At 41.7% G+C, this 26708-nt stretch overlaps 1 protein-coding gene across 5 annotated transcripts in view; it reads left to right on the top strand.

The window, feature by feature from the left end:
• Positions 1-26708, top strand: part of UBR1 (ubiquitin protein ligase E3 component n-recognin 1) — a 157500-nt gene that overhangs the window by 96801 nt on the left and 33991 nt on the right. For all 5 annotated transcript variants that reach the window (XR_004000019.1, XM_030559608.1, XM_030559607.1 and 2 more), the window contains exons 27-35: positions 292-401; positions 2063-2155; positions 5055-5242; positions 7179-7384; positions 15743-15836; positions 18462-18614; positions 19040-19137; positions 21401-21494; positions 22993-23141. Coding sequence is in view for 4 of the 5 variants with exons in the window: in XM_030559608.1 (XP_030415468.1) it covers positions 292-401; positions 2063-2155; positions 5055-5242; positions 7179-7384; positions 15743-15836; positions 18462-18614; positions 19040-19137; positions 21401-21494; positions 22993-23141 (1185 nt within the window). In the remaining variant the exon portion in view is untranslated. The remainder of the gene's footprint in view (positions 1-291; positions 402-2062; positions 2156-5054; positions 5243-7178; positions 7385-15742; positions 15837-18461; positions 18615-19039; positions 19138-21400; positions 21495-22992; positions 23142-26708) is intronic.

The raw sequence follows: 26708 nt of genomic DNA, 5'->3' as shown, positions 1-26708 counted from the left end.
AGCAAATTAGGTAAAACGTGACTTACAATAACAGGAAGGAGCATAGATCTGAAAGTCAGGTCTGTGCTATCTATACTTCTGCTTTTGGAAGGAACCTAAATTAAAGTGTAAGCTGTGTTTGATCTATGTAGAGCAAAGATTTAGCTACATGTGTCTAGAATTGAGGCAAATCTAAGGCAGCACGGTGACTATAATGTGTATTGCCAGTATTTTAAATCATGTTTATAGCAGCAAAAATGTTAGCCAGTATTTCTGAAAACTTGCACGTTTACACTTCATCTCTTTGTGAAGGAATGGGAAGCTCAGCCTTGAATGCTCTGAACATACTAATGCTTCTGGAAAAACTAAAATCAGTTCCTCAGTTAGAAGCACAGAAGGATATGATCAACTGGATACTGCAGGTAAACAATGCAGAAGCCAAGTGTGATTTGGCTTTAATAATTCAGCATTTTAAAAGAGAGAAGTTTGTGACTGCGTTAGCTAATGCAGTAGACACTGTTCACACCTGCCGTGATCTCTTCAGTATCCTACTGTGTTGAAAAGATTATTTTTTCAGTTGCTGAGATGAGATGACTTTTTTCTTACGTACATACACCATGTGCTAATACAGATCCAGTGCATAAGTTAACATTTTAGCTAAATAATATTTAGTAGTGACTTTCTAAAAAAAACTTTCCAATTGCCCTAAATAACTCAGTATTTATATTTCTGTAACTTCATTATTCAAGATATTTTAAATACTAGAGAAGTAAAAAGCAGCTTTGGTGACATCTGTCTGTATTAGTAAAATTGGAAAGTTTTTTTTAAAGTCTGTTGAAATTTTTTTTTTTTTTTTTTTAGGTTGTTAAACACTTTGTAGAATCAGTCTTCAAATTAAATGGCTAAAGTGGAAAATTACTTTATAAAAAGCACAATGTTTTTAAATGGTGTATAAATTAAATTTAAAGTGTTTAAATTAGAGCTTTCAAGATTTCTGGTAAGATAAGAAAATTGCTGGAACAACAATCCAAACTTAAAAGGACAACCTTAACTTTCACAATTTTTGTTTTTTTTTTAATGGGATTTTGGATCAATATATGGGGGGGGGTTGCATTTAATTTTCTATATTTTTTCTAAAAGAGGAAAATTTGAGGCTGCCGTTCAGAGGCAATTTCCAACTGTAGACTTCTTTGTTGTTGTTGTTGTTGTAGTGTTGTCTAATTCACCTTCAGTCAAATGTCATTCTGTGAAATTGTCAGACCAAAAGACTAATGTCTCCTAGTTAAGAATATGTGAAATTGAAGATATAATTTCCCCCCTCTTTTCACTCCCCCAAAAAAACTCTTCTATAAAATTCATTTAACATAACATTAGCCTAACCTGACATTCCACAAAAAGGAAGCAGCTGGTATTCTTTTTATGAAATTGAGTAGCTAGAAGAAATATGCATCAAGTTTCATAAAGGGAAAAGTGGTTTAATATTAAGGTGTGTTGAGGACGTCTATCAAATGATCCTTTTGATAGTGTTTCAGAAGCATAGTGTTGATATTTAAAGTTAAGGCTAATTCTCCAAAACTGAATAACTGAGATTACTATGCAGAATGAGGTTTAGGGAAGAGGTTGTTTAACCCATGACAAATTTCTTAAGAGAGCCTTTCACCTCTGAGTTTGCTAGTTTAAATAATGCGCTGGACGGTAGTGACTGAACATTATTACCATATGATGTCCTTTTAGTAGCCTATATGAAATGATTTGGCATTGGTGATCATTTCTTAGTGAATAGAGATTCTTATGACAGAACGTCACACTAATTTCCACTAATTAGCATCTTTGTTAGTAGTTTTCGCAATGGCTAAGGACTGAATAGATCCCAGTTGTGGGGTTGGAGGCACATTGGCATTGTGGGAAAACTTGCACTGACTCATTAGAGGCTTTCCATACTCTGATAGTTCCAAGTACATTTTTACCAACATGAAATTCTCAAAAAATGTTTAACCTTCTAACAGCCCTTAGGTTCAGTTATACGGCATGCACAATCCAGTCACATTTTATATTCTCTTAACACCTAAATCTCTATTCCCAGATGTTTGACACAGTGAAACGATTGAGAGAAAAATCAAGTTTGGTGGCAACAGCAGCAACTACATCAGGATCAGAAACTACAAAAGGCGATGAGGTAATAACAAGATGGGAAGGAACTGATGAAATGGTCCACAGGGAAACATTTTTTTAGTTTTTTAAGGACCAATTTTCAAACACAGGTTCTTAAATGTAGGTACCTAAATCCATATTTGAGCATCTAAATACCAGTTTTAGGCATTAAGTGATGATGTAACGTCTTAAACTGGTATTCTGGGGTGTATTAACAGGAGTGTTGTCAGTAAAATATGAGGGATGATTGTCCTGCTCTACTCAGCACTGGTGAGGCCTCAGCTGGAGTATTTTGCCCAGGTTTGAGCGCCACACTTTAAGAAAGAAGTGAACATATTGGAGAAATCCAGAAAGATTAAAAAATATATATTATTAAAGGTTTAGAAAATCTGACCTATGGTGAATTGTTTAAAAAAAAAAAAAAAAGTATATTTTGTCTTGAGAAAAGAAGACTGAGAGGGGACCTGAAAACAGTTCAGATTCATTATAAAGAGGAGAGTGAGTGTTCTCCTTGTCCACTGAAGGTAAGACAAGAAGTAATGGGCTTAATCTATAGCAGGGGAGATTTAGGTTAGATATTAGGAAAAGCTTTTTAACTATGGTACAAGGACAGTTAAGTACTGGGATAGGCATTTGTCCAACCAGTTCTTAAAAACCTCCAAAGATGGAGATTTCACAACCTATCAGGGATGGCCTAGGTATACTCAGTCCTGCCTCAGCCCAGTGAGTAAGATGACTCCTCAAGGTCCCTTCGGTTCTGTGATTCTGTGGTTTAAGTACTTAAATCCAGAGTTAGATACGCAAGTTTGAAAAGTAGGTGCTTACTGTTCACTTGTTTCACCCTGATAATGATAGCTACATGGTTTCCATAGAGAATTTGTTACAGTACAACAACTGCAAAAGAACAAGAAGAAATCTCTTTCCTCTTACCACTAACTCTACTGCATGCCAACATTTAATTGGAATTTGATAGATATTTAATGTGTGCTTCCTTGGGCCATAGGTGGAGTTGTAAGGGGTGGTGCATGGTTTGATTTATGCAGTGTTGTAGCCGTACTGGTCCCAGGATATTAGAAAGACAAGGTGAGTGAGGTAGTATCTTTTATTGGAGTAACTTTCTTGGTGGGGGAGAGAAGCTTTCAAGCTTACGCATAACTTTTCTTCAGGTCTGGAAAATGTACTCAGAGTGTCACAGCTAAATACAAGATGGAACAGTTTACTTAGCATAGTAGTTAACACATATTTCAAGGGACCATTCAAACTGAAGTGACCTGCTGAAACCCCTCCCATCATAGGGAGGAAAGGAGGGGCAGGGGGAAGCAGCTGGAGTTTGTTAGTGAGTTATAAATTGTTGTAATAAACCATAAATCCAGTCTCTCTCTTTGGTTCATAATTTTTAATTTCTAGCAAGGTTATGAATTTAAGCTCCCAGGCTCATGTTTTGAAAGTATTGTGCAGGTTTTCTTTGAGGATGAGGACTGATATCTCAGATGTAGCATGATCCCTTTGTGAAAAATTTTCACCCACAGCTGATGTGATGGTTTTTGTCTTTTATCATTTTTGTGTGTAAGTTGATTCAAGATCATAGTGCTTGTCTGGTTTCACCTACATAGTTGTAATTGGGGCATTTAGGGTAAAGGATGAGGTAAATCACACGTTGTGATAGGCATATGTAGGACTCATGGATCTTGAAAGGTGCATTGTGGAAGTTATTTGATCATTGTAGTGGAGATACTGCTGCAGGTTTTGCATCTATTCTGGCAGTGTCTGACGCTTTGAGTTGGTGTGTCCTGATCTCTGGGGAGCTTGCTTCTAATGATGAGCTTGGAGAGGTTGAGGCGAGAGGTTGTTTGAAGGCCAGAAGAGGGGAAGATTTCTTTCATTATGGGATCCCTATTGATTTTGGGTTGTAGTTGTTTGATACCCCATATGGGTATCCCCAGTTTGGGGTAGCAAGTGATAACTGGAGTGTGCAGTTGGAGGGAGTTTTATTTCTGTATTGCAGATTCTCTTGAGATATTTGGGTGATCTGTTCCATGATGCAAGCTACTTCTCTGGTGGATTGGCCTTCTTTAGTGAGGGTGGTTTTGAGGCTAGTAAGGTGTATATCCTGGACTTGCTGCTCAGAGTGCCTGGCTGTAGATAACTGATTTCTGGGGGTGGTTACTGGATCTGTGAAGGTAGGTGTGGTGATATATGGGCTTCTTATGTATATAATTTGTCTGTAGGGTTCTATTATTGAAGCTGATGCTCATGTGGAAGTGTTCAAGAGAGTGTTTAATGGACGGTGGTGGTTGTTGACTTAAGCTCCCTCACAAATTTCTATCACAATTTCATCTGTCCAGAGGATTAAAATATCATTGGTTTCGTGGTGTATTTGTCCAATGCTGAGAAATACGGGTCCGCTTAAAAATAGCTGTAAAATTTACACTAGCCATCAGCAGGTCAATCTTCTAATCTGTTTCAGACCATCAAAATGTAGCTCTGACTTGATTAACTGTAAGATCTACTCAACATTTGGCTAACGCTGGTAAAAGGGTGAACAAGAATTGGGCTGCTTTGATTACACTGTATAAGTCAGGTTATTTTGATGACTTCATCTTTTGCAAGGGTATTGTGTAATTTTGAATTTGAGTCTTAAGTAAATAAAGGATGACTGGTGTTTCAGATGTTTTAATTAAAACTTTCTGTATTTTTGAATTCATAAACATGCTATACTAATGCCTTGAGATCCTGATCAGCTTTTAAGGTTTGTTTTACAACTTTTAGATTGTTCGGGGTTTTGCTTTTTTTTACCATCATGGGATGCCCAGTTTATTGGGAAATTTGATGGGAGCAGTTAGAATTCTACTTTTGAGAATACTACTTGGTATTTTTTAGTTGTTCTTCTTAGTCTCTAATTTTTACTGCTGTTTCCTAATAAGACTCAAAGCACTCAAGAGAAAGAGAAGGCTGAACGGAAGAGGAAGGCAGAAGCTGCCAGGCTGCATCGCCAGAAGATAATGGCCCAGATGTCTGCTTTACAGAGGAATTTCATTGAAACTCATAAACTCCTGTATGAAAACACACAAGAGACACAGGGAAGAGAGGACTCTGTTATGGAGGAGGAGAGGTGAGACGAGACAGAGATCCAGAGTTCTGATGGAAAAATTTAATTTCCTAAAAAGCGGTTATAGCTACATAAGGTTTAATAGTACAGTTGGTGGATAAAGTGCATCATCCCAATCAGAAACCCTGTATCTCTTACTACTTATATTTTTCAATGCCCTGGATTAGAGAATCCTGTGTAAACTAGCAGCTAAATGCTAATGTCAGAAGGCCAAATCAGTTAGGGAGACACCAGACCTGCTTGCTACATAAGATGAACTATGGAAAAATATTCTTCAGGTAAAAGATGATATGTTACCTAACATTTCAGAAAACAATGACTTCATTTTAAAATACCTCTAGTTGATGTTACTATAGTTTAGGTGGTAATGGGCTTTCTTTTTGAAGACCTAATTTGAATGTTTAATTCAGCAGAATCTTAATATATAAGGTCCTGCCCAGAAACAGGTAAATTTGAGAAAAAAAAACTTATTGCGCTCATAACCCAAACTGCTTTTTGTCAGAATGTGATTTTGTACATCATTAATCCCCAGAATAGTCTGGTCTTTTTATAATTATAGAAGGAAAAGAAATAAAGACTTTAAAAAAAGTCATATTTTAAATGTTATGATCAGCAATCACATGTAATTACACATCCCAGAACAGAGATACTCAGATCCTCTGCTGTAGTGCACAGACTGATCACTATAAGGTTCAGGAAAAAAGTCCTCTTGTACAGCATTTATTTGCCTAGGTGCCAGGTGCATTGTGGATTTCTTTTGCCTTCCATTGAAGCATCAGATACTGGCCACATTAGTTTCTGAATCTGATGAACTAATGATCTGACCCAGTATGGCAAATCCTGCTTTTTACTGCACAATCTTTGTTCCTCATTTTGTAGTATTTATAATAAAGACTTCGTACTTATCCATCTCTTTTAGTCCCTATGTTATCTTGGCTATCTGGTTACATTATAGTCTATGTGCTAAATTTTAGTCATGTGAAGTGTGGAGGTTTTGTTTTATTATTTTAAAGTGGGTCTAGTGGGAACAAAATGTGCTCCAGTTCAGGGGACTGAAATTCAGATTCAATCACAATAGGAAGCGTCTCTTGTCATTCATGAGTGACTGTGTCTAGTTGATGCTAGGAGCAAAATTGTCAGGCTTGAGTAGGAGCAACGGTGACTGCATGTGCGAGACAGGGAGAGAGAGAGTGTTCCAAGTTTGCACTACAAAATTTGTCAATCTGGGTTGTAATGAGATATGATTTATGTCTGATATAGCTGTGCTGGTGAAAGTTCCTGCTGTAGATGCAGTTAAACAGTCAAAACTGTGTTAGCCAATGTAGCTTATTTTGCTTGGGGAGGAAGGCCTGGAATAAAATATGCAAGTAAAAATACAATTTTGCTAATATAAGCTATGTCCAGACCAGGAGCACTTTTATACTATTACCAGCATAGCTATATTGACAAAGCAGTCTTACTGTAGACCCAGCCTAATGTATGATTTGTGAAAAAGAGGGTGCATAAGATAAAAGGAAGAGAACAAGATAACTCAGATGAATGACCAAAAACCAATACAGTAATTTCTGCCTGCTTTGTCATTTAAAAATTCAAGACCTATAAGACATCCTCAAACATGTAAATGTAAGGAAGCACCCTCTTAACTATTTCTCTTTGCATCTTGCCTGAAAAATGGAAGTAAATTTGTGGCATCATCAAACAATAAATGGGATTTATTTCAGTATACCATAATAGATAACTGCCACATTCCGTCTTAAAGATGGTTGCATTTCAGTGGTGACTGAAGCAATTCTGGTAGTTTACGTAAGGGTTTTTGCAGTAAAGTTACTGTTAAATAAAAGCAGTAAATTTTGGTTTTAGATGCCTTCAAGAGGATCTTAATTTCAATACAGGGGGTCTGCTAATCATTTGTTGATCTTTGTCTTTGATGTTCTTACAGCATACCTTTGGCCATTGATTCTTCTAAAATTGTCTTGGGATCCAAGCGAGGTCCATCTATTACTGAAAAGGAAGTGTTGACTTGTATTCTATGTCAGGAGGAGCAGGAAGTGAGGCTGGAGAGTGCTGCGATGGTATTATCAGCTTGTGTCCAGAAATCCACTGCCTTAACTCAGCACAGGGGGAAAACTCTTGAACTCTCAGGTGGTAGGTATATCTCTTCAGCTGAGAACATCAGCTGTTGCTCTTCTCTTCTTAGAACTCACTTCAGTGATGGTTGTTTAACACTTTCAGCCAATCAGATTACTGAATAATTACTTTTTTTAATGAAAAGTTAGTTAAGAATTTTAGTCATATATTTTAGATGAGCTTAAAATCCTTGCCATAAAACTGAAAATCAGCTGTGGAGGAGAATTTACTGCCATTCTCCCTTGTAAAACAAAGATGAATTCCATGTGTACATGACTCCTACTTTGAGTAAATAAAATGGTACAGATTAATCTTCCAGGTTAATTTGCTGAAGCAGTTGAGTTTTGTTCCTTAAACCAAAGAGCATGTATTCTAGCTCTGAAGATAAAACATGAGTGGCTGTTTCTCTCTATTGTATATTGATCCAACTGTAGAAACTGATTTTTAATTAGCTGTCCCTGTCTTGTTATAAACCCCAACCAGTCATTTGTACAAATCCTGCTTATTCAAGTTTGTTATCATAAACACAAGAAGAATGGCCCAAACACTGGAGTGTGTAGAAAGATGAACCAATAACATCCTTTTTTTAATTGTTTTTTCTTTATTGTTTGTAATATGCTAGTGCCTAGGGACTCTAGTCGTAGATAAGGGCCCCATTTTCCAGGTGCTTTACGAACACATCTTGGTACCAAAAATTTAGGTTAAATCACCAGTAAAGATGCCATTGTATCCAGTGAAGCTCATCTCTACTAACTTTTCTCAAATCCTTCCTGTAATAGGATGCCAGGTTACCAAAGTAGTTGGGGAAAGAAGGAAACAAATCTTCACTTGCCCAAGGCCACTTGCAGATAGATATTTTAGCTCCCCTTTAGCATATTCAGTTCTTCTGTAGCTCACCTAAAGGAAAAGATCTTTAAGTGATTCCCCTCTTCCCCCCCCACACTTGGAGTGCTGCATGAGTGGGGAAAGTGTATATGCCTGTGTATGTGTTCACACCAGTATAAAAGTGGTCTGACACCAGGGTGCATTATATTATCACATTCTTCACTTGACTTCTAGCACCTGTAAGGTATAATTTACTATTACATGCAAGCAGAGCAGCAAAGAATCCTGTAGCGCCTTATAGACTAACAGATGTTTTGGAGCATGAGCTTTCGTGGGTGAATACCCACTTCGATAGGTGTATGACCTCATGCAAGCAGGGGTCTTACTTCAAATTCTTTTCTACTTTTTGTGTTCATGTTATAGTGCAAGCATATGTGTTCAAACAGAAAGAACTCCTTATGTAAGCTGGGTAGAACTATTGCCATTCAATTCTGTACAATTCACCTTTTTCTGAAAAATTAAATCCTGTCCAGACTGCATATTGCAACACAACAGAATCTGTTAAGTTTTCATAATGGTGTTGCCAATGATTTCTTGTATGTTAAGAATTACATAAGGCAATCAAAAGAGAGTCTTTGCTTTTGTATTTGGTACAGTAGTTCAAATGCTTGCTCATATCCATTCCAGTGACAATGCTCAGGGTGAGCACACACCTACACTGGAAAGTGGTGTGGTTTTGGTTTTTGTTTTCCCCTAAGTGGTATCCATCGGGTTGGCTCTGGTGCCCCCTGGAGTCGCGCCCTCATAGTGCTGGTATATAGGGCCCCACCGCCCCCTCAGTTCCTTCTTACCACCCAGGACAGTCACTGGAACTGCTGCTTGTCCTTGCATTTTCCCGCACGTACCTCTCTCAGTGGACTTTGTTGATTATCTGTAGATAGCGCTTTATCTAGAGTTTGTTTCAGTTAGTAGCTGATTCTGTTTAGCAGGATTAGCCCTTCCCTGGCACGGGGGTATGCCTTGGTCCCCAGGGTTCAAGCTGTGTGCGTTCTGCCATAAGCTGGTACTGGTTAGTGACCCATATTCCAGCTGTCTCAAGTGTTTGGGGGAGGTCCATGTGCAGGAGCATTGCAGGATTTGCAAGAGCCTCAGGCCCAGAATGGAGGAGGACAGGGACACTTAACTCAAATTCCTCCTTATGGAAGCAGCACTTTGTCCCCCTTTGGCACTGAATCACGTTACATGGCACTGAGTACTTTGGCTTCAGTAAGAAGTGTCCTGGCATCTCAAAGAGGGATGCAGTGCTGTTCTGCTTTTCTGGGGCCCAGGGAGGGCTCTCAGCACTGACACTCATCTTTAGTGCCAGCTTTGGCATGAGATTCTCAGCATCACTCTCCATTGCCAGCACCAAGAAAGAAGCAGAGAAAAACTGACTGGGGGCATTCCCCAACACCAAGTTCTGAGGGGCATGGAGACGCTGACAAAGTGCAACCCGTGCTGGGCCACTCAGAGATGCCAGTGGTACATATGGTACCGTTGACTCCAGCCTGGGAAGGACACCATTGAGTCCAGCACCTTTGGACTCTCCGCCCAGAGAGAGCTACTGGAGTTCGACAGCCCTGGTGCTACCGTCCCCAGCCATTCAGGAGTTGATAACGGTGGAACTGGAGGTGAGGACTGCCACGGCACCAAGACCTCATGTACCGTCACAGGATAAGCCAGCAATAATGTCACTGCACTGATCTCCTCCCTCCTGGTACTGTTCTCCGGCACTGGTCAGCACCTGGGCACCAAGAAATGACTCCTCAAAGTCAGACTCTGAGGTGGAATTGTACACTTCCCGCAGCAGCAGAAACCGCTCGATTAGCAATGCCTAAGGCTACAGTTTTATCATAGATATTTTTAGTAAAAGTCAACACAAAATCACAGAAGCCATGACCTGTCCTTGACTTTTACTAAAAATATCCATGATAAAATGGGAAGGGAAGAGGCTCCAGTGGCTGGCAGCTGCAGGGACCCCATTTCCCAGGGTCTGGGAGGGGTCCCCCTGCCATCCTGTGAGGCTTGGTGTGGGAGGACGGTAGTTCTCTGCCACCCATGTCAGCAGGGGAGCTGTGGGGGACCCATGCCAAGGTTAGAGGCTGGGGAGCTGTGGGGGCTCCCTGGCCACTGAGCAGCTCGGGGGTCCCTCTGGTGCCGCAGCTGGTGGCTGGGAGCTGCACGGGGTCCCTGGCGGCTCGCTGCGGCTGAGCTGCTGCAGTGGGGACCCCCTGCCAGCAGTGATGGCTGGCAGCTCGGGTTACTGCCAGCAGAAACTGGGCTGCTGAGGGTCCCCCGCTGCGGGCAGAGGCTGGTCAGCTGTAAGGCCCCCGATGTCACAGAGGTCACTGGAAGTCACAGATTCCGTGACTTCCACAACCTCCATGACATAATCTTAGCCTTAGCGATACCCAATGGCTGAGATGAATGAGGGCATCCCACTGACAGTCTGGCCACCAGGGCAGTGGCAGATGCCACTACAGTGGCCATTGTGGAATTCCTAGGCTTTTCAGCCAGTCCAGGGTCTACACTCGAGGAGGTCCTACTCTGTTGCATTGGAATCAAGAGCTCTTGCGCCACCTACCTTGGAGCAAGGACCAGGCCTCGATAACCAAGCCCAGTACCGAACTGCAAGACCCAGCACCACAGGATTTAGCTGTTGCAGAGGCTGAGGAACAAGGCTCCTTACTGGTAAAGGCACTGGTGGGCACAAGTATAGCACCTTCCCAGGATGACTACAGGGCACACCGGGAGCTCCTCAAGAGGATAGCCCAGAACCTGGGTATCCAGGTGGAGGAGATCCCACTATCCTTCCATGCCTCGGTGGACATCTTAATGGCTTCTGGGCAATCATGGGTGGCTCTGCCTTTGAATGATTCCATTTTGGACCCCATTAAGGCCTTATGACAGACCCCTGTGTCCCTCCAACCTACTGCAAAGAGGATGAAGAAAAAGTATTCTGTCCCTCCCAAGGGGTATGAATTTCTGTTCACACATTTCACCACCACCACCACCACCACTTGGCTCTGTTGTTTCAGCTGAAAATGAGCAGGAGCAGCAAAGGCTGACTCCCAAGGCCTAAAATGCCAAAAAAAATCGACCTTTTTGACAGGAAGGTGTACTCAACTGACGGCCTCCAGTTCAGGATGCCAAACCAGCGAATGCTCCTGAGCCAGTATGATTTCAACTCCTGGAGTGCAGTGGCAAAATTCAAGGAGCTTTTGCCGCAGGAGTTCAGGGGTGAGTTCTCAGTCCTAGCTGAAGAGGGGAAGTCAGTGGCAAAGAGCATCCCTTCAGACAGCTTTGGACATGGCAGATTCTGCAACCTGATCCATGGTATCAGCTGTGGACATTAGAAGAAGCTCATGGCTTCAGTCGTGCAGCAGACTGTGCAGGACATTCCATTTGAAGGCAAGTTGCTCTTTTCTGAGCAAACAGACTCTGAAAGACAAGAAGAGCCACCCTGAAATCCTGGAGGGAGCCGGTATATGGAACCCCAGGGAAGCACGATAAGCTCCAACTGACAACCCGCTTCTGCTTGCCACAGCAGAGACAAGACTGTAGCAGGAGAAGGAGTAGAGGCTATAAGAGGAGGCCTCTGTCCAGTCATCATCTGTCCTGGTGCCAGGCCTCCCCCGCCCACTGAGACATGGTATGGTCTAAACAGGCCTTTTGATGGGACGCACAAGGGTGGAATACCAGGACAATGTGTGGATCCGATTTCCCCTGTATTTGTGAACCAGTTATCCCACTTATGTCGGGCATGGGCCCATATTGCCTCAGATTACTGGGTGCTTTTGCATAATAGAACTGGGATACACCCTTCAATTCAGTTGTTCTCCTCCTTCCCACTCTCCCTCCTTCCCCCTCTTCAGGGACCCTTCTCATGAGCAGCTTTTGGTCCAGGAGGTGCAGTTGCTCATCAGGGTTGGTGCCTTGTAAGGTTACATTGGAGCTGAGGGGCCAGGAGTTCTGCTCCTGTTACTTCCTAATTCCAAAGTCCAACAGTGATCTCAAACAGGTCCTGGACCTACGAAACCTCAACTGATTCATGGAGAAACTGAAGTTTCATATGGTCTCCTTGGCCGCCATTATCCCTTCTCTGGATCCAGGGGATTGGTACGCTGCCCTCAACTTGAAGGATACATATTTTCATATTGCAATCTTTCGGGAACACGGAAGGTTCCTATGATTCGTTGTGAATCACATGCACTACCAATTTACTGTGCTCCCATTCGGCCTGTCAGTGGCCGCTCGGGTGTTCATGAAGTGCATGGCAGTTGAAGCCTTCTTGAGAAGACAAGGGGTCCAGGTCTACACTTACCTCAACAACTGGCTGATCAAAGGTCAGTCCAAGGAGGCAAATGTCCAGTTAATACTGTCAGCTTTTCAGGATCTGGGATTATTAATAAACATGCAGAAATCCATCCTTTGCCAGGTTCAAAGAATATGGTTTGTTGGGGCAATCCTTGACTCAACCTAGGCCAGAGCTTTTCTTCCAGAAAACTAGTTCAGAACTCTGGGGGTCCTCAGAGAGCACCCGAGGAATCACCCCATCACCACAACAAGGAACTGCTTAAAGTGCCTGGGGCATATGGCATCAGGTGAGACTATGGCTCTGATCTCTCCAGGCTTGGTTAGTGTCTGTTTACGCACCGAGCCGACACGATTTGGACAGGGTGGTCTTGCTTCCCCCATTGGTGATTTCCACCTTCCTTTGGTGACTAGACCCCCCAGACAGTATGTGTAGGAATCCCAGTCCTGAGACCCCAGCTGTCAATGTCTCTTGTTACAGATGCATCGGTGATGGTAAGAGGGGTCCCAGTTGGGGACGCTCAGGACCTGTGGTCCATGGAAGAGCTGTTGTTACACATCGGTGTGAGCGAACTGAGGGCATGCGCCTAGCCCGCCAGGCATTCCAACCCCAATTGGAGGGCAACTGCACGTCGGTCCTTACAGATGACACAACAGCAATATTTTACATAAACAGACAGGGCAGAGCACGCTCCTGTCTCCTATGCTAGGAAGCTCTTTGCTTATAGGAATTCTGCATAGCTCACTGAATCCACCTCAAAGCCTTTTACCTCCCAGGGTTGCAGAACGAGTTAGTGTATCATCTCAGCAGATCCTTTTCCCACCATCATGAGTGGTCCATTCACCCACGGACCACGGTTAGGGAATCTCTGATCTATTAGGTTTCACCTAGCTGCAATCTCGGCCTTTTCACCTGTGGGTGAATGGCTGGTCGATTGTCTTGAATGCAATCTGTGGTCATTTTCTTAAGGGTTGAAGTGGCTATACCCCCAGGTATGCCACCCATTCCGTCCCTGGGACTTCAACTTGGTGCTGGCAAGGCTAACAAGTACCCCATTCAAACTGCTGGCAAGGTGCTCCTTGCTCTACTTGTCCTGGAAGGTCGCCTTCCTGGTCCATTAGTTCTGCCAGAAAGGTCTCAGAGATCCAAGCTCTTAATTCAGAACCACTGTACACTGTCAACTTCAAGAACAAGATGTGTGTCTGGCCTTCCTGACAAAGGTGATCTCACAATTCCATGGTAACCAGGATATCTTCCTACCAATCTTCTACTTCAAACCACATGCTAACAAGGAGGAACAGAGACTCCAAGCGTGCACTAGCATTTTACATAGAAAGGACGAAACCCTTTCTGAAATTCACTCAGCTCTTCATAGCCAATGCAGACAGAGTGAAAGACTGTCCAGTCTTGGCCCAGAAAATTTCATTGTGGATCTCTTCCTGTATCCACACATGCTACGACCTAGCGAAGGTCCTGGGTCCTCCCCGACAGTCCATTTTACAAGAGCTCAAGCATCATCTGAGGCATTTGTGGTGCAAGTTCCAATTCCGGACATCTGTAGAGCGGCAACGTGGTAGTCAGTCAACTTTCTCCACCTTTTTCTTTGAGGCCCACCCAACACACTATAAAATATCCACGGCCCACCTGTGCAACAATAACTGGTTTTCTGCATATAAAAGCCAGGGCTGGCATTAGGGAATAGCAAGCAGGGCAGTTGTGTGGGGCCCCACACCACAGGGAGCCCTGCAAAGCTACATTGCTCAGACTTTCACTTCTGCCTTGGGTAGTGGGGCCCAGGGCCCTGGGCTTCAGCGCCATAAAGTCAGGCTTCAGCTTTCTGCCTTGGCTTTTTAATGCTGGTCCTGCTTGGTGGATCCCATGAAACCTACTCACGGTCCCCTAGGGAGCCCCAGACCCCTAATTGAAAACCACTGCATTACACCATCACCCGACAAGCCAGAGACAATGTGGGTTTCGGCCGAGTGGTGTTGCAGTCAGCATGCCAGTGAACTCCGAACCTTCCACTGGTGCAACTGCTTCGGAGTCACCTACATTGGAATGGACACAAGCAAGCACTCGAAGAAGCAAAAATGGTTACTAACCTTCCGTAACTGTTATTCATTGAGATGTGTTACTCATTACCTCCCCCTCCTGCCTGTCACTCTGTTGGAGTTAGCTGACAAGAAGGAACTGAGGGGGCAGTCTAGCCCTATATACCAGCGACTCCAGGGGGCCCCAGAGATGACTCGATAGATACCACTGAGGGAAATACTTTCTGATGGCAGCAGGGGTGGCTCTAGCTTTTTTGCCGCCCCAAGTACAGCAGGCAGGCTGCCTTCGGCGGCTTGCCTGCGGGAGGTCCCTGGTCCTGCGGATTCGGCGGCTTGCCTGCGGGAGGTCCCCGGTCCCGTGGCTTCGGCGGCTTGCCTGCGGGAGGTCCACCAGTCCCGCAGCTTCGGCGTACCTGCCACTGAATTGCCGCTGAATCTGCAGGACTGGCGGACCTCCCGCAGGCATGCTGCTGAAGGCTGCCTGTCTGCCACCCTCACGGGGACCAGCAGGGCTCCCCCCATGGCTTGCTACCCCAGGCATGCGCTTGGAGCGCTGGTACCTGGAGCTGCTGCTGGGTGGCAGTGCTCGAGGCTAGCACACAACTACATTGGAATGGACTTGAGCAACACATTTCAAAAAACAAGCTACGGAAGGCTGGTAACCTTTTTTTCACAACAACTTTGTGATATTTACTGTTGAAAGTGTAGGTGATCATTTGGAGAATCTTCTGTTGCTGACCTCGGTCAGCAAAGCACCTCCATCACCAAATACTGGAACAAAGACAGTACAGCTGAAATCCAAGGCAGATAAAGTGATTGAACACACTGATGCCTTTTTCCAAAAGATAATTCAACAGAGAAGGATGTTCATTTATTGACTGACCATTGATTTCAGATTTCATTTTTTTTCTTTAGTAATTTCACATTAAGATAGGGCTTGATGGAACAAGGGGTAGAACTGTGGCAGCATAGTTTTTGCTTGTGTTCACCTGTCAGGGCATTATTATAAAGAAATTTGCAAAACCAGATTTTTAACTTGAATGTGCTTACTGTGGAAAAACGAAAACTTAGCGGGGTTTTTGTCTGTATTGACCAAATGTACACTAGTATTCTTTTAATCTTTTTGCTCCCCTTCTGTCTTTCCAGATACATTAGAGCCTCTTTTCATGGATCCAGATTTGTCATGTGGAACCCATACAGGAAGCTGTGGTCATGTAATGCATGCAGCCTGCTGGCAGAAGTAAGAGGCTATCTTTGCAATACTCTTTTTCATATTTTATCTGAAACTGGTGTCTAAAGTTTCTAAGAGTATACCAGCACAACAATACAAAATATTGACGTTCAGATAAGAAGTCAGCCAGTCCAAGTACTCAACCACAAAAAATCAAAGAAATCTGGTACAAGAGCAGTCTCAAAAACCAACAGGAGGAGCCTAGTTCCCATTGGCCTAAAGAATAGTCTAAGTGGGGTAAAACTGGTCAAGAGCAAGAAGTCAGCTCTCATAAATGGGACTTGCATCATGCTCTTAAGGTGTCCAGCAAGGGACTCTGATAAATCTCCAAGAGAGTTACACAACACATAACCTTTAACCATGTATACATGTCACTAGACCAGGCCTGACTACACGTAAGGACCAAAGCAGGCCTACAATTTCCTCTAGACCGAAATACTTACAGACTCGACTACGAAGGGCTTTTTGTCTATCAGTGCTTTTTTATCACAATGAGTAACATGCTGGTTAGAAAGAGACACAAATATTGACAAAAAGCCTTAGTTTCATTTAAGCTGTGAAAAATAAAGTTAGAAATTTCGTCACAATGAGGTATCAGAAAGATGTGAAGAGCTGGATCGCCCTATTATAAGTTACTTTGTGATATCACATGTTACAGACAATATCTTGGAGGCTTTTTTATTTTTATATTTGTATGTGTCAGTTGGCTATAAATAGTCTAGTTATACTTTCAGTGCTTATCTATTTTTAATGTTTTTATGGTAAATATCAGCATAAAACAAATAAGCACCCTAAAATCATACAGGAAAATGTTCCTTGAGTATTATACATGAATGACTTCTATTCTTGGCAGATCCTAGCCACATGCATCTAAATAGAACAACGGACATTGGAACCCAGTTTCCATGCCCTTATTAAGAAAAAGTTAGCTTACTCTGTGGAGTCCAGTGGCACCTTAAAAACTAACAGTTTTACTTGGGCATAAGCATTCATGGGTAAAAAACCCACTTCTAATGCGTCTTCAGACGCATGGGTTTTTTACCCATGAAAGCTTATGCCCAAATAAATCTGTTAGTCTTTAAGATGCCGCCGGGCTCCTTTTTGTGGATATGTACTAACACGGCTGCCCGTCTGATACTTACTCTGTGGGTAGATAGGATTGAAATAAATGGACAGAAGACTCTTCCCTTATACTAGATTTTGCAGAAGGTTTGAGTATAATCTTTTGCTTATTACATAACTAATATATTAATGTATTAGTTTTACTCAAAAGGATGCCTGCCACTTACATTTTAAAGGAATATATATACAGCAGATAAAATACTGCAAAATACGCTTTGTCTAACAGACTATGTTTGGAATGTATGCACTACCTATGGAATTTCCATTTTACATTTATTGCAACTCTTCTGCCTGTTGTATAATTTGGAAAGATAAAACGTGTTTTGATTTTGTAGAGAGTAGTTTCATAAAAATTTTGTATGTTGAGACCATTTTTTTCAGCTCTTTTTCATCTTTCCTTTGTTAGATTTGCTTGCCTTTTCCTTCATTGCTTTTAATCATCATTTAATTAGAAGATTTTTGGTTTAAATTTAGACCTAAAGTTAGACAGACACATCCATCTGTAAGCTGCTTGTGTATCTGGTTTTCACATAGGTGCTGATTTTAGATGCTCAACTTTAGGCAAACAGATTTGAAAACTGGGTTCTTTCTGTACTAATGGAGGTATCCAGGCCATCGAGACCATGGGTGAAATCTGCGGGCTTACTGCATATATAGAGAAAATTTACAATGAAACCTGGAAAAGATCATGCTTATTATACCATCTCCTATTTTAATAGACTGTCTCAAAGTATTCCCATATATATTGAAAAGTAATCTGCTCCCACTCTTTATTGGGAAAACTATCTCAATTAAACAACTGATTTTCTTTCCTTTGATCACGTACTTAATGTGGGTTTCATTGTGTTTTTTGTTTTTAAATTTACTTTTACCACAGTTCTATGTCTATCCAAGGTGAATTTTCTGTAAGGATATTTTTGAAATATAATATAAATAATCCACTTCCATTTTACTTCATCAAAAACAAGGATATATTTTTGTATCTGGTGGTGAGACTGGATCCTCACAACAGATAAGTCATTTATGGACATTTATCCGTGAAATGCTATTAGTTGTTAAAATAGCATTTATACGATATTTATATATTTACCTTTGAATGCTGTTGCTTAACTTTAAATTTATAATCTAGGAATATGTGTATATGTGTGAGGTGCTTTACGGTGTAGCATTAGTTTAAAATGTTGGGGGGGTAGGAAATTTCAGAATTGCTTGAGTGTAAATAAATAAAATACACATTTATATGGAGGCTAAAAGTAGGGAAAGCTCTCTGCTCTTCTTGCCTGGAAGGTGCTCTGAAATTACCTGGTTCGCATACCTATTCAAAGATCTAGTTTTGTTTTGCTGTCCAAACATGTGGAACATCTATGTATTAGTTGTGTAGCAGAAGAGGAGTCTGGTTGTTGGCATAGAAAAGTACACACCAGACATACCATTTTGCTCTTTAAATTCTTGTTTCTCTGTTGCACAGAGGCAATTCTCTTTGCTAGCTGATTTTTCTTTTTAATGTTGCAGGTACTTTGAAGCCATGCAGCTGAATTCTCAACAGCGTCTTCATGTTGAACAGATTTTTGACTTAGAGAATGGAGAGTACCTCTGCCCACTCTGCAAGTCTCTGTGCAACACTGTGATTCCCATTATTCCTTTGCAGACTCAGAAAATAAACAGGTGAACTCCAGGGACAGTCTATTTTATGATTCTAGGAATAAAAGTTATCTATGCTTGTAGGGGAGCCAACCTCTGATGGAAAGTTTTGAATAATCTTTCCAGCTGCTATATGGGGCTGCTTAAATCCTTACTGATCGCCCACCTTGTTGTCTGTCCTGGCATCCAAAATCTGTTCTTGGAAAAAATTTCTAATACCATAGACCGCTTAGGTTTCTTACCAGTGAGAGAGTATTTCTAGTACTTAATATACATTCTAAAGTTTAGGTTAATGCTTGCTTATGGTATCTAAATAGTTGTGTAAATGCTAACTCTGAACTTGTTCTTTGTCACAGAGATATGCTATATGTTTTTCAGAGATTAGGCTTCAGGTCATCTGCTTACCTATGTTTTAACGTAACCACTGTTTTTTTAATTTCTGTTCTCAGTGAGGATGCAGAGGCAGTAGCTCAAATTCTGTCCCTGGCTAGGTGGTTGGAGATTGTCAAGGCCAGGATATTGGGGTACAGTGCAAAAAACGCTAAAGGTTTGTTATCTTAGCTTTTGAGCTTTACGCTAAGATCATTTCCAGAAAAATACCCTTTGAATTTTTCATTATTATAGCAAGAAAATGTAAATATTTAAGTAGAACAGAAAGTGTTCTGAATACAGAATAATCAGCTGTTTTTTTAAGTACAGCGTTTGCTACTTGATTCTTCAGTCATGTGGTCTCACTATGAGGAAATACATAAAAGAAATTTAAGTATTAGTATACTTTTCCTTTGTGAACTGAGGATTCAAACACATTGTATGATCTCTTCTCATCTCTGAAGGCCTCTGTTCTGAAAAATGGTGATCAAGGGAAAAAATTCAAAAATGCTTAGGTGATATAGCAGCCCAAGGGCTTGTCTACACTGCTGCAAATGCGCCGCCATAGCACTTCAGTGTAGACATTACCTACGCTGATAGGAGGGTTTCTCCCATAGTCATAAGTTGTCCATCTCCTTGAGAGGTGGTAGATAGTTGGATGGAATTTTTCGGTCAAACTGGCACTGTCCACGTGGGGGATTAGGTCAGCTCAACTACGTAGTTCAGAGATGTGGATTTTTTGTACCCCTGAGTGACACAGTCAAGTCAATTAAATTTTCTGGTATAGACCAGGCCTTCGTTTTACAGGGGATTTAGGCTCCTAAGTCATTCCGTACTTTTGAGAAATTTACCCTTAAGCTTTAAAACTCGCTCTAAATAAATGAGCAACTACATTAAATCTTTGAACAATTTTATTAAAGCGGATGATGACATTTTTCCCCTTAAAAAGTAATTATTCATCCCAAAAAGAAAGAGGTCATTTTCAGTTAATTTTCTAGGCAATCCTTATCTGAGCAACACTTCTGTCGTAGTCTGACTGTGCAACTGTCATGCATAAGTTGTCAGTAATATACAACAAACTGTTTTTAGATACATTCATTTCTTATGGATGTACTTTTTCAAAGTACCCTTAAGTCAGTGACCTTTTTTGACACAGCCATGTGTCCGCACTAGTTAATTGAAGCATAAGAGAGCTCCAGTAAGGTATTATTAGCTGCAGTCATGGCTGCCTCCTAGCTATCTCAAAAACATTCAAGGAGATGATGGTCTAGGTCTTTAAAAGCAGCACTTCAGTGAAGGGCATCTTTGGGTTACCCTCTTGCAGTGTGAGATACGTATTTTAAAACTGAAACTCACTATGTAAACATATTCAGGTTACGTTGCACAGTGACACAGCTATTTATTTCACTGCGTGGCATCTTCATGTGTACTTCCACTTTCTTATGACTGGAAGGACTGTGACTTTCTACAATAAGGTATTCAGTGAATGTGACTGTGCTGAGAACTGTAAAGTGAAACTTGACCTTGTTCTGTTTGAGTAATCACTCAGTCAGAATAAAAGGAAAGGTGCTTTCGCATAGTGCAGCATAGGTCTACTTATGCATAGAGCGTCACACTTATTACTCTGTTGCTTTAAATAAGAACATTAACATTAACTCATTGGAACTAGAGATCATCACTACCCACAGCGAAGCAAAAATATATAATGCCTGTACAGTAACTCTGGCTCTGGTATCAACAAGCCTTGGTGTCCAGGAGACACCAGGAATCTGCATTTCCCTATGCCTTTTGATTTATGTGAAAAGACGTGATACCCCTTAGATCATACTCTGATCCATGTGCCCACAATGGATATCACCAGCTTTATGGTGCCATATGTTTGAGAAGCAAAGTCATAGCCTTTGCTAAGCTTCTGACATTTCCAGATATTTATGCTTACGACATTTCCAGAAATTTAATAACTCCTTTCCCTGACCCCCTTGGAAGACCATATAACATGCACTTGGCAGGACCAGCAGGAACACAGCCCAAAGACCCTATCAGGCTTTTTTGGATTAAAATGTTTTACTGGGAATTCTATGAAAACGAAGAGGGGAATTTAAAATAAAAGGCCAAAAATAAATCTATCTATGAATATTGCAGAAAGCATCAATATGCTTAGTTATAGAATATTGACACATTCCAGGGACCCATACTTAGCAGGACAATTCTCTTTGGCTGTTTCTCTCACTGTCTCCCCTACCAGCCAATCACTGCTTTTGTGCCCCAAATTTCTGAGAACAGAAGAAAATGCTATTTAAGAAGGAGGTTTAGAACACAGATTGGCTGGTGAGAAAGCAGTGGTCTGCTATAATTATTTCAAAAGCAGTTTAAAAGAAAAGGGAAGTCTGTGTATATTGATGCAATTGTGTTTTAATATGATCTAATTTTTTTTCTGGAAGGAGAGAAGCAAAATGCTCCATGTTTAATCAACAAAGGAATGGGAGACTTTACTTCAGAATTCCATTCCATCCTTAGTTTTGGAGTTCAGCCTTCGTAAGTGTTGCCAATCGTTTGTATTTTACTGGAGGAATCTGAAAGTTCTCTGTTCTGTGTTTTCTAAAATGATCTAAATGTGTCTCACAATTTTGGAACTTGCCTTCAATCTTTGTACTGGGAAAAGAGTTGTTTGTGTTCTGAGCACAGAACTGGGAGCCAAGAACTTCCTGACTTGTAGCTGGAGCTTTGCCGCTGACTCCATGTGCATTTAACTATTCTGTGCCTTAGTTTTCCCAGGCATCATGTTTCTCTATTTTGTAAGAATTAATGTTTTTAAAGTACTTCATTGATGAAGTTGTTTGTTACAGATTTATTGTGGGGAATGGGATTGGGATGTCTAATATTGTATGGAAAAGAAAATTGTCTGCCCGTTGGGATGGAAAGATTGACTTGACAGATTCTTTGGCTTTGGATCTCTCTAGGGTATGCCTTGGTATTTTCCTTTCCCTCAATATACTGCTCCAGCTAACCTGCCCGCTGTACTTTTACTGCCCACAGCATGCTGAATAATGTAACAGTTCTTCACCCCTTGGATATCTCTGCTATCCAAGCTTAGTGTGGTTATACTCTGAAAAATGTAAAAAAATGCATCAATAGTTCCATATTTCTGTTTTGTTGTTCCATATCAGAATTGCTTCAAGTACAAATAAAAGCTTTTTCCCCAGCTGTTGCTGCAGCAAATGCATTCTGGTCAAAAAGCTAAAATGGGTTCTTTGTCAAGCTCAGGCATCATTTTCGGGAAGAAATATTCTGTTTGGAACTTAGTCCAGATCATTGTGCCACAGTTGTTAGTTATACTTATGCTTACACTTTGAACACACGCAGAGCAGATCTGTTCATTAAGATTGTGCTGGTTTTGCATAATCACTTTTCTGATCAGAGTTGTCCCTTTTAAGGACTAAGCAGGTACTAACTTTAAGGAGCTCCTGTCTTTTTTAGCAAAATTTCACAATTTTTAAATTTAATTTTAGATTTGAAATTCTGTTCCCCATTGCTAGTCCTTTATGAGAGATGAATGAGAGGAGAGATGTTTTCAATGTGACACTTAAGTTTCTCTTTTCCCACAGTGTAAGTTAATTTCCCCAATGTATCACTTTTTGTAGTAAATAGTTGTTTATGCTCTTTTCCTGAATACAGGGTATAATATGCCATCAATACTGAGGCCTATATTTTCCCAAATTTGCCCCCAGCTTATTAGCTCTCATCCTTCTTGGTTCTCAGACATTTGCTTGTAGAGGTCACTAAATCAATGCATGTGTATACCAAGGAGAAAACTAAAGTGCAAGAATCTGTACTGGTTCTTCATGATGCATTAGGACTTGTTTTATGGATACAGTCTCTTCCTTGTTTCAGATAAACAGTCTTGGTGTTCAGTAGTTCTTTCACAAGGAACCATTTATCTTACTATTAATGACCTTGTTAACTAGCCATTGACCTTTAAATTGCAAACTGTTACTAGTTCATCAACTGAAGTTGTCCTTGCTTTCCTTCGCAGAGCCAAATACTCAAACAGTATTAAGGAGATGCTGGTTCTCTTTGCCACCACTGTTTACAGAGTTGGATTAAAAGTTGCTCCCAATGAGGCTGATCCTCGCATTCCTATGATGACTTGGAGCACGTGTGCTTTTACTATCCAATGTATAGGTAAAGTTTTAGTTTGAATAAGGGTTTATTCAAATGTGAGAGCTGGAGTCCCAGTCATGATAAATGTCTAAGATGATCTGCCAGAGTACAGTCCCACCCACAACTCTGTGTATGTACACAGGTGGCTAGCCTGTGTCATCCCCCATGCTGCTCGAGCTACACTGCTATTTTTCACAAGTGAACTCAATCGAAGCTAGTTCAGATATTGCATGCACATACTACAGTTGTGCCTCGTGATTGCTGTGTAGACATACGGCGTGACAGCTGTCCAACAGGGTTCATTAAGCTGTATAATCTCTTGTCTTCTTTAGCAAAATATGTTAGAATTAAAAATGAGGTTGAGTGCTCTTCACCTCGATTTTGCCTAAAGAAGAATTTCATGATGGTTGCCTTTATAATTAAAGGAATTGTGGGGATGATAGAGATGCCTAATTGAATTGAAACAACAGGGAAATCCTGAGGACTCTTCATTGGACCAGTTTTTGAGTTAAGTTACAAAAAATGCCACTTAATCATCCCTGAATGAATTGTATGGTGTTTTTCATTACTTCCTCGGTGTTAGTCCCAATGGAACTTTCTCAGAATTGAAGCAGTGTGGACTTGCCTTGACTTTCCTTGAAACTGCTCTCTGGCAAAGATGCTAAGAGGGTGCCTTGTAGCAATTTTAAAAATGATGTCTAGTTTCTCCCTGAAGGAAGGTCTGTTTTTACAAAGATGAAATAATCTGTACTGATAAAAAGTATTGCATTGCTTGGCTAATGTATTTATTGTTCAGCTTTCAGCCTCACTTCATCTGTTAGCACCGTTTGCATAGCTATAATCCCCCGTAAACATTATTTAGTTGGATGTGCCATTTTGCCTCAACATAGCTGATAAGATGCAAATTCAGTCCACTCTAAATATATAGTGGACTTGATCCACCTGGAGCAACAGCATTTCAAATGTGGAGCACTGGGAGCCCCCCAACTGGGTTACAATTAACGTGCCTCCTTAACTACTGTGCACGTTGCATTCAGCTGATCTCCAAAATAGGATAGTGGGCTAACACACTCCATGTAGGAGGAAACCTGTTGTTTGTCAACAAAGAAATAAAGTGAAGTGGTAGTTAGTGGTAGAAGAGGCTATGGAGTAAAGTGAGAAAATCAGATGTATGATCAGGCAAAGCAGATATAATTTTTACAACCTTTCTGAAAGCTCTCTCCTCCTTCTCATGAATCTCTGAAGATCAGTATATGTGGGCAGTAAAACACAGGGAAACCACTGCAGGCCTCCATGCAGTTGTAAAATAAAATTGTCTACTTGGTTTCTTGGGACACATGCTATTTTTTAACCTACTCATAACATGCATTTTCAGTGAGTGGTTGTACGCATGTTCCACGCAGGTATGTGCGTGCTGGAGCCAGAGAATTTTCTGCAGATGTGTGTCAGCCACACATGAGACCTGCACATACTTGTGCTCCCTCCAAAGGCTATATAAGAGTGGTACCAACCTGAATCCCCTCAGTTCCTTCTCATCACCTGTAACCAGAGCTAGAATTCCCCATATGGTTTTTAATTCTGCATAGTCAGCAAGGTTAGTTCACTACTTTACCTCTAAGTAGTTAGTCAGCAGTTAGTACCCAGTAGTTAAGTTTCATCTTTGTTTTATTTTAAGTTATTTTAATAGTTATATTTTGGTGCAAGGCACTGGTGGCATGCAGTGCTTGCTGGGTCTTTAGCCATTGCCCATCATATGGAATGTCTATCTTGAATAGTGACTCCCAAGACACATGCACGCACTGCCTTTTTTGCCTCAGCATTGGACACATTGACAGGTGCATCTGCTAATTATTTGAAGAAAAGAATGCAGATTTCCAGAGATTTGTGCTTCAAACCCCATCTTATGAAGCAGGTGATAAGACTTGCTTTGGTCCCAGGGCCCTTGAGTGAAAGTCCTACTGCACACATGCAGTCCATTACCATGGCTGCTGTGGCCTCGGACAGACCCTTAGACTCCAACTCCTCTCTCTAGGGAAAGAGGGAGTCAGTCTTCTCCATGACCTCCCCAAAAGAGGACCCATAAGACAGACTGGAGCTACTCAAATTTTTTTTTATTTTTATTTTTTTAAGGCTCCTCCTCTTCAGAAAAGGACTTGGAACATCATTGAGGGTCTTTAGGTACTCAGACTGGCTTATCAGCCTATATCTCTTCAGTCCTGTGGCAGGAAGATATTGATAGCATCCTGACAACTGTTACCATGTGCTGGTAGATAGCCACTGAGTCCAGTACCAATGGGGACACAGTTTCAGCTCTGATGTTATTGGTATCAGTGGCCCCGCAAGTTTATGAAGCAGTAAAAGACTTGCTCTGCCTCTCCATCCTGGACTCTCCTATGGTGCAGGAGTCCACTGCATTGGCAGCACTTTCTGCTGTCCCAGGCCCATCTGGATCCTCCGCTCCAGTGCAAGCAGAGCCAGTGTTAGTATTAGCTAAGAAATATTGCAAAGACTCTTCCCCGGTACCATCTTTGGCATTGGCGCCACTACAGTCTTTGACATCGGTATCAGTTATGCTACCTGGCTTGGCATCTGTGGCTTGATGCTAGAATGTTCAGCTGAGTTGATACCAAGTATAGCCTGTGCTTCAGCCCTGATTATAACATCTTTCCCAGCATCAATTTATGGCGCCTCAACACCTCAGGATGCTTTTGCAGTACCGTCTACCTTCCATGCCTCAGTATTGAGGTTGCCTCTTCACAATGGGCTGTAGATAGTCACCTCATCAGGCATTGCACCTCCCGATGCCCACTGGATACTCTGGCTCCTCAAAATCTGTTTCAGAATCCTCCAGTACTTTGCCAACCCCTCTGAGGTGTACTTAGTCACCTCCTGAAGGAAAGCATTGGTACCCACCACTGGGAGTGGGACCAATTGTTGTGGCCTGGTACCTACTGGACATCTATGACGTGCTCTCCCTCAGTGGCCTTTTTCGAATTACGGGGGTGTTTTGCAATCCCACAGATCTCAATCACCTGCCCAATTGAGAGGAAGGTTCCCAGAGAGTTTGACAGAGTAGGTTCCAGAACCACCTAAGTTGGAAGCATGCAGAGATACCTTTCCCTCTGAGCAGCCAGTGCTGCAGGAGGAACCACCGGAGGAGCAGCCAGCTCTTCTACAAGAGGAACCATGCTGTCTTTCTCATCACCTGATGACTCAATGATCCCAGACTCCAGTTCCTAGGAATTTTTAAGCCTGATCAAGAACTGCTGAGGAGAATTTCAGTGACTTTAGGCACTCAAGGTGAGTTTGTGCAAGAGAAAGTTCACAAGCTTTTTGGATATTTTCCAGGTGGCACCTCTGGGAGAATAGTCCTCCCAAATTATGAAACTCTTCTAAACCTTACGGCACACATCAGCCTCCTTAGCTATATACACTGGGATATGGTATCATTTATCCATGCAAGGCTTGAGTACTTTTATTCCCATCGTGCCCCAAACTCCCGGGTAGTTACATCTGCCAGTTGGAGATCACGTCAAGGGCGATGTAAATTAATTCCTCACCGCCCCCAAAAAAGAGACCAAGATAATT

The sequence above is a fragment of the Gopherus evgoodei genome, chromosome 4 (assembly GCF_007399415.2).
Source record: "Gopherus evgoodei ecotype Sinaloan lineage chromosome 4, rGopEvg1_v1.p, whole genome shotgun sequence".
Classification (NCBI taxonomy): Eukaryota; Metazoa; Chordata; order Testudines; family Testudinidae; genus Gopherus; species Gopherus evgoodei.
This window is presented reverse-complemented; position numbering and strand designations above follow the sequence as displayed.